The 15,283-nt window shown below is 43.6% G+C and overlaps 1 protein-coding gene across 1 annotated transcript in view; it reads left to right on the top strand.

The window, feature by feature from the left end:
- Window positions 1-891: 891 nt before the first annotated feature.
- TTC39C (tetratricopeptide repeat domain 39C) overlaps window positions 892-15,283 on the top strand; it is a 63,955-nt gene continuing 49,563 nt past the window's right edge. Inside the window, exon 1 of the mRNA XM_084849692.1 lies at window positions 892-1,271. Within this exon, the coding sequence (XP_084705818.1) occupies window positions 1,117-1,271 (155 nt within the window). The 5' untranslated portion in view covers window positions 892-1,116. The remainder of the gene's footprint in view (window positions 1,272-15,283) is intronic.

The raw sequence follows: 15,283 nt of genomic DNA, 5'->3' as shown, positions 1-15,283 counted from the left end.
GTAACTTTGGGCCAGTCACAGACTTTCAGCCCAACCCACCTCACACAGTTGTTGTGAGGATAAAATGGAAGAGGAGGAAGATTATGTATGCCGCCTTGGGTTTCTTGAGGAAAAAAGGTAGAATAAAAATAAATACATCAAGGTTTGTTTTTTAAACTGAAATTTTATTGAATGCTTGGAAATATATTACAATTGTTTTCCAATGGACACAATACATTGAACATCTCATCATACTTCTGCAGTCTTGACCATACCCAACTAAGAGAAATGATGATTTTAATATTTTTATTTATACTGACGACTTCACATGTTTATGTTGCTCACTGTGTCAGAAATCCTTCTGGAATTGGTGGAATTTACTTCTGAGCAAACACGCATAGGAGGATTGGCTAGTAGGTCTGTCAATGGCTATTATAATAAGTACGCTATTTGGATGGAACCTCCATGTTCAGCAGCGGTATACCTGATGCTGGCGAGGAACAACCTGCATTTGCCTTCATGCCCTGCCTGCAAGCTTCCCAGAAGCATCTGATTACCCATTGTTGGAAACACAAAAATGCATGGGATGGATGGACCATCCATCCATCCCTCTCTCGATGCTTATATTAAGACTAACCTCCGCCGTTTAAAACAATGTTTTGAAAAAGCTGCTTTAAAAACCCTTTTTTTAAAAAAACAACTTTTTTTTTTTTTAAAGAAGCAACCTCTTACTCCCACCCCCTGGAGGAGCAAACGGGAACTCACAACGGGGTCCCGCCCACGATTTCTCCTCTTGGAAGCGCGGGCGGCCGCTCCAAGCAGGTGTCCACCCAGGGCTCAGGGCGACGGCTTCGATGCCGGCAACGCGCAGGCTCGCGCAGCCCCGCGCAGGCGCGCTAGCGGCAAGCCCTTGCCTGAAGGGCTGCGGCGTCCCTCCTCGGCGGCTGCGGGAGCGCGGAGGGCGGTTGAGCCGCGGAAGGCTGACGCCGCCTGAAAGGGCGGGAAGGAGCGCGCCTGCCTGCGCTTTGTCGTTGCCGCCGCCTTTTCTGCTCGCTCCCGTCCTTCACGCACGGAGGCGAAGCACGGTGCGGGCGAAGGACGGAGCCTGCTGGGCGGGTTCCCCACCTGCCCGCGGCTATGGCCGGCTCCGAGCCGGACGGCGGCGGCGGCGGCGGCGGCGGCACCGGTGAGGCGCCGCCGCCTATCGAGGACTCCGAGTTGGCGCTGGCCGGGATCAACATGCTGCTCAACAACGGCTTCCGGGAGTCTGACCAGCTCTTCAGGAAATACAGGTACTCGCCGGCTGCCGGTGGCGGGTCTGCTTTTGAGCCGGGGTGATCTGCTCGCCCCGGAACCCTGTTTCCATGGCCTGCGCGTCATCGTAAAGTCGCAGGAGCGAGAGCATCATTGAGCCTAGTGCAGAGTGCCTTTCTGCTTAAGCGCAATGAGTTCCGCAGAATTATTAGTGCTAGTAGCATAAGAAGGCCCGTGCCGCAAGGACGTTGCAGCTTAAATTGGGGGTAGAGGGAAAGGCATCTATGGAAGGGATTGATACTCAACCCAGGTTTAGCCCCTCCCTCCAGGTGGCTCTGTTTTTGGAATTTAACGCTTGATTGGCTGTTTCTTTTGGGGACATGACGTGAGAAGCGCTCCACCTGCTTCTTTTTCTGCTGTTACCCTGGCATGAGCACTTGGCTTTGATAATCTATTGTTCTTCCTTTGCTGCCTTCGCTGTTATTATCCTCATTGCTCCACCTAGGTCTTAATTGGGGCTAGAATTGGGGTTCACCCTGGAACCTCCTTTTAATGTCAGCACTGAGCCCTTGAATGTTTGAAGTAACATGTTCAGATTGGTCTACCCTTCCTACATCCAGCACTCACTCATCTGGAGTTGGGCTTCCAAATTACATGAATGTCTGCTGCTTCATTTATTGCTATCCTGCACTTCCTAGACAAACTCACACCCTTCCATTATGCCTTACTTTACTTGGGAAAACTCCCATCATTGCCACCTTCCCATTCTATCTACTCTTTTCACTAATGCATCTTTGGATCTCCTTTTTTTTCTTCAGTACACATGTGCTGAAACTCTCTTCGGCCCATGTGGTTGTATCATAGAATGGATATATACTCTGAGGGCTAGCCAATTATTAGCCAGATTCTGACTTCCAATAACTGATAAGCATCTGATCTCTTCCTTTCTTATGCTATCTTTTTAAATTCCTCTTCTGTGTCCTATCCTTTTCTTTGAATGTGTGCACCTAGCCCATTGCCGCACCCAAATGTACAGTAATGCGATGTAGCTAGTGGTGAAGCAGTGAAGCCACTTTGCACATCCTTGAAGGTGCTCTGTAGTTTTGAAGGGTTCAGAACTTGGCTTTGGCTTTAAAAGCAGGTCCTGGGGCTGACCTCTGACCAGCTAAGCATTGTTTTAAAGGGTGGGCGGGGGGGGGGGTTGCTCCTTTTGTAAACAAAGCGCATCATCCACCTAGTACTGTTGCTGGGAAAACTTCATTCATTTATTTGGGGCTTCTATAAAAGTTCCTTTGGAGTGGATAGAGATCACACAGTGGCAATTCTGTTATGGAATGTGCCCAGTGTGATGCTTCATGGTAATTCAGAGTTATCGTAGTAATATCTGTGGAGAACAAATACTTCTCTTTTTGAAAGTAATGTTATTTCCATACTTGGGTCCTTTGCAGCCTTCCTGCAATCACCTGGAAGCAGCATTACAACAATGGTTCTACACAGTACTTATTATAGTGCTATATTAACCTGCAAAGCCCTTCCCTCCTGATCAAGATCTTTCTGTAATGTTTATTCACAAGCAAAGGACCCTTCTGATATTAATTAAAAGCTTTCTGCTTTCATGCGCCACCCCTTTTCTGCCTCCCTTTGAGTGCAGCAGTGGGATTACTGATAAATAGGCATACTTTATTGGTTCACCTTTTCAGTATCTGTTTCCTGTTGTGTGTGTGTGTGTGTGTGTGTGTATACGCGTGTGAATTACCAGTTTCTTCTTATTTTTTATTTCATGTCAACATACAAAGGGGATGTTATGAGAGGAAACTGGCAATTAAAGCACCTTCTACCTCCTGCGTGAACAGGAGCTGACACTTTGGGGCAGTTAACAGGCCAGTCAGTAATCCAGCAGCTGTACTTGGCAGGAAGTAAAAAAGAAAAGAAAAAAAGGAGCAGAACCTGTAAGCAGGGTGCTTTTAATTAAAGGCACAGGAGTTCTGAAAATCCTCAGTAGCACTTTGCGTGTTCACATCGGACAGTCTGGTGTTGCGGCTGGGGTTTAAATAATTAAAAAATAGTCACAAATCATATCTGAGAAACGGAAAGACAATACAGTTCACTGTACAAAACAGTGGTTTCCCCTACAACATTGTGTCTATCATCCATGAACAAAAGATGGCAACTCTGGAGAAAATGAGTAAGGTTTTGGAAACAATTTCAGTATATATGCTATATAACTTCTCTTGCCGACAGATTACATAGTCTCCTGCAGAGGAGTCATAGCTCAGTGGTAGAGCATTTGCTTTGCATGCAGAAGGTCCCAAGTTCAGGCCCTGGCACCTTCAGGTACGGCAAGGAAGGAATCCTGCTTGGAGTCCCGGAGAGCTGCTGCCAGTCAGTGTTGGCAATACTGGACCAATGGTCTGACTCAAAAAGGCAGATTCCTATCTGTCCTTGTAACCTTGGCCACCCTCTGTGTGCTATGCTTCCTTGCCCCTCAGAACTTGGCATATGACAAAACTGTCCATCACTTAACAGTTCAAACATTTTTAATAGAACCTTTGAATAACAGTATTAAATGAAATAGGTTGGCATAATAATCCAGGGTACCACTTCACAAACACCAACGTAATGAACCCCCTTCATCCAAACATTTTGGTATAGGGGAGACTAACATAGTTCAGTACAGGGCATATTCAGTATACTATATCTTCTGTAGTTTATATTTATTCCTAAATAGTCCTGCTTTCTTCTTCATATGCTCTTAAATTATACTTTTATGCTCCATCCCATCTCCTCACCCCCTCATGGGAAAATGGAGATTCTGCAATGCAGCTTTTCTCCTGATCCTTCCAAAAAAAATCCACTCCTGGGAAACCATTAGTTCTTCTCTCACTATAGCCAGTGGCATCTACTTCTTCACTTGGCCATAAATGAATGCAGTGTGCCCTGTAGTTGACCTTCCTTACTTAGCCTCTCTGCATGAACTTCTCTGAAACAAGACACCAACCCTACCCCCCTGTTTCTCCTCTTGATCTTGCAACTATCTTTGGGTGGGCTGCCTTTTTCGCTCACTGCACAGTCAGGCCACAATTGTTTATTCATTTTCTTACCTGTCTGCATTTCTTACTTTCATCCCAGTTCACTTGTCTTCCCACCACTAAATACCTGCTGGACTTCAGGTACAGCTGCTCCCTACCATATAATGTCTAAAATGAGAATTGTTGGGAACTTCCAGACTGTCTGGCAGTGGCAGCCTGGAAGAGATGGAAACTGTTGCCTCTAATCCTGGGTGTGTGTAGGGAGGAGGGGCAAATGGTGGTTCAGTGGTGAGAGGAAGGCACTCTGCACTTGCTCAGAGGCATGCATTGAGACCGCTCCCAGTAATAAAAATATATTTATTTGGCTCTGGCTGAATTCTCCCTCTGTTCACTAGTGAGTATCCACAGGGTTCAGGAAATATTGACTGACACCATTGATTGGACACCCTCCAGGTACTTTATTTAGCTAGCAGTATTGCCATGTCTTGCTCATGAGATTCCCCCATAGCCAAGAAGAAAGTCCAAGAGATGCTGCCATTGGTGACCATTAACCCCCTTCATTGTTCTCATATCTGCTCCCCCTCCCCCCTTGGGGATCAATTCAGTGAAATGACTTCTTGATACCAAAACCTTTCTAGCTCCCCCCCCCCCAACTCTACCTTGCCCTACAAATCTGTCTGATAAAAATCTGGACTCTCCTCTCCTTTGTGTGGCAGATTTTCAGGTGTTTCTCATAGAATCATAGGGTTGAAAGGGGCCTACAAGACCATCGAGTCCAACCCCTTGCTCAGTGCAGGAAGTCTGATTCCCAGGCGGTACTAACTAGTACTAACTAGGACTGGCCCTGCTTAGCTTCCGAGATCAGACAAGATCAGGCGCATCCAACCCTTTGCTCAATGATAATCATTTGAAGTAGTATTTCTTATCACACTGGTATTTCCTGCACAGTTGTTCCCTATCGTTATTACACTCACATTACTTCCCTTTCCTGCAGCTTTAGAGCAGTGTGAGTTGGGTTCCCGGGCATCCTCCAGCTCATAATTTTATTGGTACACAGAATTACACACTTCATACCATTCTCTGAGTCAGAAGTGCCTTTTTTGCCTTTCTTCATATTTGGGACATTGGAGCAGAAGCGCTTTTTCTGCCTCATCACTTCTGGATTGGGAGTGATGCCATGGAATGGAGAAGGAATGGTCACAAGGTTCCTTTTTAAACTTCCTTTGTTTACCATTGATCTAGCATTGACTTAGTTGATGATGATTTCTTTCCCATTCTATAATGTAATGCCTGGCTCATAGTATTTCCTCTGATATCATCAGTCATTCTTATTACCTGCCATATTTTGCACTGGGGAAGCTTTCAGTCATTTCTGCTCATTGACAGTGTCTGCCCTATTCCTGCAACCCTGTTTAGTGCTCCCATGTTGCACCTGGGTAAAGAGGCCTGTGATCAGCCATTTGCCACCTGCATAAATTGCCATGTCATCTCTACTGCTCTGATCCCATTTCCCACCTCCCCTCCCTATTCACTCTCCAATCTTTCATCTAACCCTCTTATTGGTGAATTCATTTTCTCCTCTTTCCTTCCTCCCCCTCCACCAGCATGACTAAGATTGTATCAGTGTAGTTTCTTTTATTCTTCTTGGATACTGATGAAGAGAGAGACAGGCTTAAACACAAAGGCTATGTATCTTGTTAATGAGACTGTTCCCTTGCATTCTGCAAGCATTTGCTGGAAGGGTGCTGTTGTCTTCTATTACGCTCCTTCCTTCGCTTTCAGTTGGTAGAGCAGATTATCTGCTTAGTTGGCTTTCCCCTTACCCATCTCCCCCCCCCCCCCGATGACTCTTTTCCAATATAGGATTACACAGATATTTTTTGCTAATCAGAGTAAGTTTTTGTACATGTCCTAAAATGTGAAGAAATATATCCTTATATGCTTGAAAGCGCATTCTGCTGATGTAAATGAGATTTCCTTTGGAGTAAATGTTCATAAGAGCACTGTTTGTCCTTCCTGTTTCTGAGTTCCTCTTTGTAGCACATAGACGAGCAAAAAATTCAGTTGTCAGACCTCCGTCCCATTCAGACTTTATTTTTTATGTGCATTACATTTATATCCAACCTCTCTTTGATCATGGAACATCAGGTTCCTGCTTGCCTGGACTCTGAAATTCACAGCTCACTTCATCAAGCACCAACCCTCGCTGCTTTTAAGTAGAAGTCAAAGACCTTTTTATTCTTGCTAGAGTTGACTGGGATCTGATTTCATAGCTAATCTCATTATTGCTGCTGACTTAATATCTTATTATGGCTTTTATTCTGTGTTACATTGTTTATAAATGTAATCATTTTATTGTTATGAGCTGTCTTGACAATCAGGCAGAATAGAAATTACCCCCCCCCCCGCCGAATCAATCTCAAGGCATATCTAGTATACCATATTTACCAAATCAGTTTTTATGCCATAACTGGATTGCAAAGAATGTGTGTGTGCAAGGGAGAAAGCTGGGAGAGTATGACTTGTAAAAGCAAATCATTGTTGTTTGCACCCAGACCTTTTGGGTGGATACCATCTGGACCTGGTGATTTTTGTTCATTCTTGGACCTTGTTAATTTTTTATTTGTCTGTAATGCCTCAGTTCTTCAGATTTCCTTTTTAAAATGTCCAGGCATGGATATCTGCCCTATAACTTCTACAGTTAACATAGATGCAAATAACTCTATCTCCTTATCCTCCTCTTAGCATGCTTCTCTAGCAGGATTCCTACTTTGAATGTACTTAAATATTATTTTATTGTTGGTTTTATTGTTTTTAGCAATATGTTCAAATTCTTTCTCTCTCTCTGCGTTCCTTGTCTGGTTGCACTTTTGCTGAAATTCTTGCTCCTTTTTGATTTCCTTATTTGGGGAAGACTTGCATTTTCTGAATGAAGCCTTCTTGCCTCTAATAACTTCCTTGACGCTGTTCGTTAATCACACTGGCATCCTCTTGGACTTGATGGTACTGCTCCTGATCTTCAATATATGTTCTAGCTCAGCTTCTATTTTTGTGGTTTTGAATAACCTACAAGCTTTGTAGAACGATATGACACACTTGGCTTCCCCTTCAACTTCCTTTTTACCACTCCCCTTATCTTGGAGAAGCTTCCTCTTTTGAAGTCAAATGTGACTGTGTTGGGCTTTCTTGGCAACGGTCCACTTATAAATGTATGTATGTCGTGAGTAGCATCTTGTTTGAATTAATGATCATGTTAAAGCTAATCCGGAATCTAGTAATTGGAAAGGGAAATAAAAAATCTTGGGGGGCAGGTTTCAATTACTGCCGATTCTTGGTTAGTTAAGAACATAAGAAGGACCATGCTGGATCAGACCAAAGGTCCATCTAGTCCAGCATTCTGTTCATCAGTGGCCAATCAGCTGTCCACCAGGAACCCATGAGCAGGACATAAGTGCAACAGCACTTCCTAGTTGTAAAAAGGTGTTAACCACTTTCAGCACTTGCTAGTTGTGTGGTTGTACTGAAGATGGAATTCAAGTTCTTCTGAAAACATACTTTGAGTCCCTACTCTCTTTTTATTAGTGCTTTTTTAACCTGGAGGTTTCTGACAAATACTCTGGATATAAAGTGTATATCAAAATGCTGAGTGGAAAGCAAAGGAGGAAGATGAGTAATGAAGAATCTGTATATAGAAGCATATGCTCAATCCAATAGTATAATAATAATTGCAAGCATCTTAGAGGCTGGGAAAGCACTATTACTTGAATAAATCTTTCTCATGTTGCAATGCAGTGTGCAGCAGTCATGAGAAAGGAAAATTCTCTGTTAGAAATCATTAGGGCGAGTATCAAAAATAAAACTGCCAATATTAACACCTTTATAGAAATTTGTGGTGCGACTACACTTGGAATACTCTGCATAAATCAGGTTGCTGCATCTCAGAAAGAGTTTGAATAGGACAACCAAAACAACGTGATTCACTCATAGGTGGCTGTAGTTACTGCTGCAGCTACATTCTTTCAGGCACTGATGGCCTGAGATGAGAGGCTTATAATCTTTCATGGGAGTAGTAGGAAAAGAGCAGTGATTCTTGGGAAGTTCAATAGAGGAGGGAAACAGCGTCTGGAAGACAAACATTTTTTTAAAAGTGAGGAACCATTAAGGGTGCAATCCTAAGCATGTTTAGACAGGAAAAAGTCCTAAAACTCCCAGAATTCCCCATCTAGCAAGGAGTTGTGGAACTTCTTTTCTGTCTAAACATGCATAGGATTGTGCCCTAAATTATCTTAACCAGAGAGCATGAAACTACAATTTGTTTATAGTTCCGTATTTCCTCCATAGGCATAATGGAAGAAGCCAAATTTGAGCCCTCTGCTTCTATGAAACATGAACATTGGCTGCTCTGTGGATGAGGAATCTTAGGTGACGAACCTAGGAGGGACTTCTTAGGGTTAGATATAAGGTCGTTCAGGAGCAGTCCATTGAATTCATAAAAAATGTTTATAGGCAATTATCAGAGGTAAGTTGCTTACTAACTGACTAAGGATGCAATCCTATGGCTGCTAGTCAGCGGCTAGATGACCATAGGATAAGTCGGTTCCCTGAGAACTGACCTCCACTACCTCCCGCACTGCGTAGGCAGTGCAGATCGGCCCCATGCTCCATGCTTGTAAGAGCAGCGTGGAGTGGGGAAGACGGGGTGTTCCTGGGGGTGAGGCGAGGAAGTGCCAGTATGACGAATCCTATGTCTCATCTGGCCGCCGCTTCCTGTGCTCCGAGGTCCTGTGGCTAGACAGCTGAAATCAGCTGTCTAGCTGCAAAAGTGGGGCGGGGGGACTGAGGAGGAAATCTCTCACCCTGCACTGTATAGGTGGTCATCCCCAGAGTCGGAGGTGATTGTCAATCCTGATAAGATTGCTCCCTAAATGATTTAAATGTGACACTGGTCGTATGTAATCCCATAAGTGTAGAAGCTTTTTCATTTCTATACGTATACATATTATATATAATTTATCTAATATTATAGCAACATTAACTATTTGAATTAGTGTTAGTGCCATAATGACCATAAATTCTTCTTATTGGGATATGTTTTATCAGTAGTAGAATCTTGGTTTTTATTCTGGTTGGTTTTGTGTTGTGTTACGTTGTACTGATATCTTTGGTTAAGCAATAAAATCTGATGATTGTGCATTTTACCATTTTTGGTGTACATGATCATAAAATGAGAACTTTCCTTTCACATGTTAACCCACTAGTTATATACTCCATGCTGAGAGTTAAGAACTGTAGTGTAAATTCTTCCATAGAAAAGAGGTGCCCTTACAGCATGAAGACTTTGGGTTAGATCCAGACTTAGTCAGACTTAGAGTAGACCCATTGAAATCAATGGGACTTAATAGTAGTCACTGAGTTGGCCTAATGAAGGTATTGCCCTAATATAGATTTCAAAATTATCTATGTTTTTCCTGAAATTGTCTTGTATTAACAACCACATAGAATCATAGAAAAGGAGGGTTGGACGGGCCTACAAGACCACTGAGTCCAACCCCCTGATCAATGCAGGAATCCAAGTCAAAGCATCCCTGACAAGTGGCTGTCCAGCTTCATCTTGAATGCCTCCAGTGTGGGAGAGCCGACCACCTCCCTAGGTAATTGATTCCATTGTCGTATTCCTATAACAGTCAGGATGTTTTCCTGATGTTCAGCCAGAATCTGGCTTCCTGTAACTTGAGCCCATTATTCCGTGTCCTGCATTCTGGGATGATCCAGACGAGATGCTGGCCTTCCTCTCTGTGACAACCTTTCAAGTACTTGAAGAATGCTATCATATCTCCCCTCAACTGTTCTCAAGGCTAAACATGCCCAGTTCTTTCAGTCTCTCCTTATAGGGCTTTGTTTTGAGTTCCTGATCAACTTCATTGCCCTCCTCTGAACCCTCTCCAGTGTGTCTGCATCCTTCTTAAAGTGTGGTGCCCGGAACTGGACACAGTACTCAAGATGAGGCCTAACCAGTGCTGAGTAGAGGGAGACTTGTACTTCATGGTATTTGGAAGCTATACTTCTATTAATGCAGCCCAAAATAGCATTTGCCTTTTTTGCAGCCACATCACATTGTTGGTTCATATTCAGCTTGTGATCTACAACAATTGCAAGATTCTTCTCACTTGTAGTGTTGTTGAGCCCATCTTGTAACTGTGCATTTGGTTTCTTTTTCCTAGGTGTAGAACTTGGCATTTATGCATGTTAAATTTCATTCTGTTTTTTTCTGCCCAGCGCTCCAGCCTATCAAGATCACTTTGAATTTGATTTCTGTCTTCCAGGGAATTAGCTATCTTGCCCAATTTTGTGTCATCTGCAGATTTGATCAGCATTCCCTGCACCTCCTCCTCCAAGTCATTAATAAAAATGTTGAAGAGCACTGGGCCCAGGACTGAGCCCTGCAGTACCCTGCTTGTTACCTCTCCCCAGTTTGAGAAGATCCCATTGATAAGCACTCTTTGAGTTGAATTCTTTAGCCAACTGTGGATCCATCTGACAGTTCTTTCATCTAGCCCACTTTGAGCTAGTTTGCTTATCAGGGTATCATGGGGCACTTTGTTGAAAGCTTTGCTGAAGTCGAGATATATTATGTCTACAGCATTCCCACGGTCCACAAGGGAGGTTACCTGATCAAAAAATTAGATCAGATTTATCTGGCAGGATTTGTTCTCGACAAATCCATGTTGGCTTCGAGTAATCAGTGCATTGTTTTCAAGGTGCCTACAGATGGATTGCTTTATCATCTGCTCCAGAATTTTCTCAGGGATTGATGTCAGACTGTGTGGTCTGTACTTCCCAGGTTCTTCCCTTTGGCCCTTTTTGAAGATAGGGACAACATTAGCCCTCCTCCTGTCGTCTGGCACTTCACCCATCCTCCATGATTGCTCAAAGAGAATAGACAGTGGTTCTGAGAGTTCTTCTGCCAGTTCCTTTATTACTCTAGGATGTAGTTCATCTGGCTCTGGAGATTTGAACTCATTCAAAGTAATTAGGTGTTCCTTGACCATATGCCTATCGAACTCAAGCTGCAATCCTGCCCCTTCAGCCTGTACTTTGCCTTTGCCAGGGGGGTCATAGACCCTCTTTGGGGAGAGGACTGAGCCAAAGTAGGAGCTGAGCACTTCTGCCTTTTCTTTGTCATCTGTTATCGTTTTGCCATCCTTATTTAATAGTTGAACCATCATTTCTTTCCTCTGTGTTTTACTATGCATGTATCAGAAGAAAGCCTTTTTGTTGCTTTTATCATCCGTCGCTAACCTCAGCTCGTTCTCAGCTGTAGCCTTCCTGACGCTATCCCTGCAATTCTGTGCTACCTGCCTGTACTCTTCCTTTGTCGCTTGGCTTTCCTTCCACGTATGTGTGCTTTTTTGTTTTCAGGTAATCTCTAAGCTTTTTGTGGCTTCTTCTGTTGTCTCCTACCTTTTTTTCTTGTTGGAATTGTTTGTAATTGTGTGTTTAGAATTTCCTTTTTAAAAAACTCCCACCCATCTTGGACTCCTTTTCTCATTAGAGTGGCTCGCCGTGGGACCGTACTTATCATTGTTCTGAGTTTATTAAAATTGGCTTTCCTAAAACCCAGGGTATGCATTTGGCTACACTTGGCTTTTGTTTCCTTTACAACGAAGAACTCAAATATAACATGGTCGCTTTCCCCCTGAGTTCCTGTAACTGCTACTTTATCCACTAAGTCATCTCTGCTGGTTAGGATCAAGTCAAGGATAGGGAGGAAGTTATCCGCCACACAAGTCAGGAATTTCCTGGAGGGGCCATGTTTTGCGGAATTTGTGTCCCAACAAATATCGGGGAAATTGAAGTCCCCCATTACTACTACATCTTGGTTCCTTGAAACATTGGCAATTTGCTTTTCAAAAGTTTCGTTCTCGTCTTCTCCTTGATTGGGTGGCCGATAGTAGACTCCGACCACCAGGTTCCTTTTATTCTTTGCTCCATTTATTTTAACCCACATGCTCTCGATGGGGCTACCAAGCCCATCCTCCTGTATTTCTGTGCAGTGATATGTATTTTTCACATATAGTGCAACTCCACCTCCCTTTCTGTTCCTCCGGTTCTTTTTGAACAAGTTATATCCTTCAATTGCTGTATTCTAGTCATGAGAGTCATCCCATCAAGTTTGAGTTACACCTATCAAGTCATAATTTCCCTCCTGTATTAAGAGTTCATACTGTTTGTTTCCCATACTCTGGGCATTAGTATATAGACATCGAAGACCATGTGGTTTATAGTCTGGCTTTTTTCCTACATGTTTCTGAAGACTATTATTGGGCTCTATTCGAGCTGTTCTCTCTGTTGCGGTGCATGAGCCTTCGTCCATGGTTACCCCTAACTTTACGTCTCCCTTCCCTGTAGGATTCAGTTTAAAGCCCTCCTGATGAAGTTCTTTGTGCTGTGAATAATACTATACATTGTTGTTGTTCAGTCGTGTCCAACTCTTCGTGACCCCATGGACGATAGCACACCAGGCCTTCCTGTCCTGCGCTCTCTCCCGGAGCATGCTCAAGTCCATATTCATTGCATCATTGATGCTATCTAGCTATCTCATCCTCTGCCGTCCCCTTCTCCTTTTGCCTTCAGTCTTTCCCAGCATCAAGGTCTTTTCCAGAGAGTTTTCTCTTCGCATTAGGTGGCCAAAATATTTGAGCGTCAGCTTCAGTATCTGTCCTTCCAATGAGCAGTCAGGGTTGATTTCCTTTAGGACTGACTGATTTGACCTCCTTGCAGTCCAGGGGACTCGTAAGAGTCTTCTCCAGCACCACAGTTCGAAAGCATCAATTCTTGGGCGCTCAGCCTTCCTTATAGTCCAGCTCTCACAGCCATACGTTGCTACTGGGAAAACCATAGCTTTGATTATACGGACCTTTGTGGGCAAGGTGATGTCTCTGCGTCTTACTATGCTGTCTAGGTTTGCCGTAGCTTTCCTCCCAAGGAGCAAGCGTCTTTTAATTTCATGGCTACAGTCACCGTCTGCAGTGATCTTGGAGCCCAAGAAAGTAAAATCTGTCACTGCTTCCATTTCTTCCCCTTCTATATGCCAGGAAGTGATGGGGCCAGATGCCATGATCTTCGTTTTTTTAATGTTGAGTTTCAAACCAGCTTTTGCACTCTCCTCTTTCACCCTCAACAAGAGGCTCTTTAGATCCTCTTCACTTTCTGCCATTAGGGTGGTATCATCTGCGTATCTGAGGTTGTTGATAGTTGTCCTGGCAATCTTAATTCCGACCTGTGATTCATCCAACCCGGCGTTTCTCATGATGTACTCTGCATATCAGTTAAATAAACTGGGCGACAATATGCAGCCTTGTCGTACTCCTTTCCCAATTTTGAACCAATCGGTTGTTCCACGTCCGGTTCTTACTGTTGCTTCTTGACCCTCGTACAGGTTTCTCAGGAGACAGGTAAGGTGGTCTGGTACTCCCATCTCTTTCAGAATTTGCCACAGTTTGTTGTGATCCACACAATCAAAGGCTTTAGCATAGTCAATGAAGCAGAAATAGATGTTTTTCTGGAATTCTCTTGCTTTCTCCATGATCCAGCGAATGTTGGCGATTTGATCTCTAGTTCCTCTGCCTCTTCGAAACCCAGCTTGTACTTCCGGTAGTTCTCGGTTCACATGCTGCTGAAGCCTAGCTTGTAGGATTTTGAGCATAACCTTGCTGGCATGTGAGATGAGCGCAATTGTGTGGTAGTTTGAACACTCTTTGGCATTGCCCTTCTTTGGAATTGGAATGTAAACTGACCTTTTCCAGTCTTGTGGCCACTGTTGAGTGTTCCAAATTTGTTGGCATATTGAGTGCAGCACTTTAACAGCATCATCTTTTAGGATCTTAAATAGCTCGGCTGGAATACTGTCATCTCCGCCAGCTTTGTTGTTACTAATGCTTCCTAAGGCCCACTTGACTTCACTCTCTAGGATGTCCAGCTCAAGTTCAGTGACGCAACTATCAGGGACATTAAGACCTTTCCTGTATAGTTCTTCTGTGTATTCTTTCCACCTCTTCTTAATCTCATCTGCTTCTGTTAGGTCCCTGCCTTCTTTGTCCTTTATCATACCCGTCTTTGCACAAAACGTTCCCTTGAGATCTCCAATTTTCTTGAAGAGATCTCTAGTCTTTCCCATTCTGTTGTTTTCCTCGATTTCTTTGCATTGTTCATTTAAGAAGGCCCTCTTGTCTCTCCTTGCTATTCTCTGGAACTCTGCATTCAGTTGGATATATCTTCCCCTTTCTCCCTTGCTTCTCACTTCCCTTCTTTCCTCAGCTACTTGTAAAGCCTCATCAGACAGCCACTTTGCTTTCTTGCATTTCTTTTTCTTTGGGATGGATTGAGTTGCTGCCTCCTGAACAATGTTACGGACCTCCGTCCATAGTTCCTCAGGCACTCTGTCTATCAGGTCTAATCCCTTAAATCTATTCCTCACCTCCACTGTATATTCAATATGATATGATTTAGGTCATACCTGAATCGTTTAGTGGTTTTCCCTACGTTCTTCAATTTAAGCCGAAATTTTGCAAGAAGCAGTTCATGATCTGAGCCACAGTCAGCTCCAGGTCTTGTTTTTACTGACTGTATAGAGCTTCTCCATCTTTGGCTGCAAAGGACATAATCAATCTGATTTCGATATTGACCATCGGGTGATGTCCATGTGTAGAGTCGCCTCTTGTGCTGTTGGAAAAGAGTGTTTGCTATGATCAGCGTGTTCTCTTGGCAAAACTCTATTAGCCTTTGTCCTGCTTCATTTTGTACACCCAGGCCATGCTTGCCTGTTATCCTGGTGATTTCTTGATTTCCTACTTTAGCATTCCAATCCCCTATGATGAAGAGGACATCTTTTTTTGGTGTTAGTACAAGAAGGTGTTGTAGGTCTTCATAGAACCGATCAACCTCAGCTTCTTCAGCCTCAGTGGTTGGGGCATAGACTTGAATTACTGTGATGTTGAATGGTTTGCCTTGGATTCCTTCTG

The sequence above is a fragment of the Heloderma suspectum genome, chromosome 4, assembly GCF_057233095.1.
Source record: "Heloderma suspectum isolate Gila_16-S chromosome 4, 16-S_ref, whole genome shotgun sequence".
Classification (NCBI taxonomy): domain Eukaryota; kingdom Metazoa; phylum Chordata; class Lepidosauria; order Squamata; family Helodermatidae; genus Heloderma; species Heloderma suspectum.
This window is presented reverse-complemented; position numbering and strand designations above follow the sequence as displayed.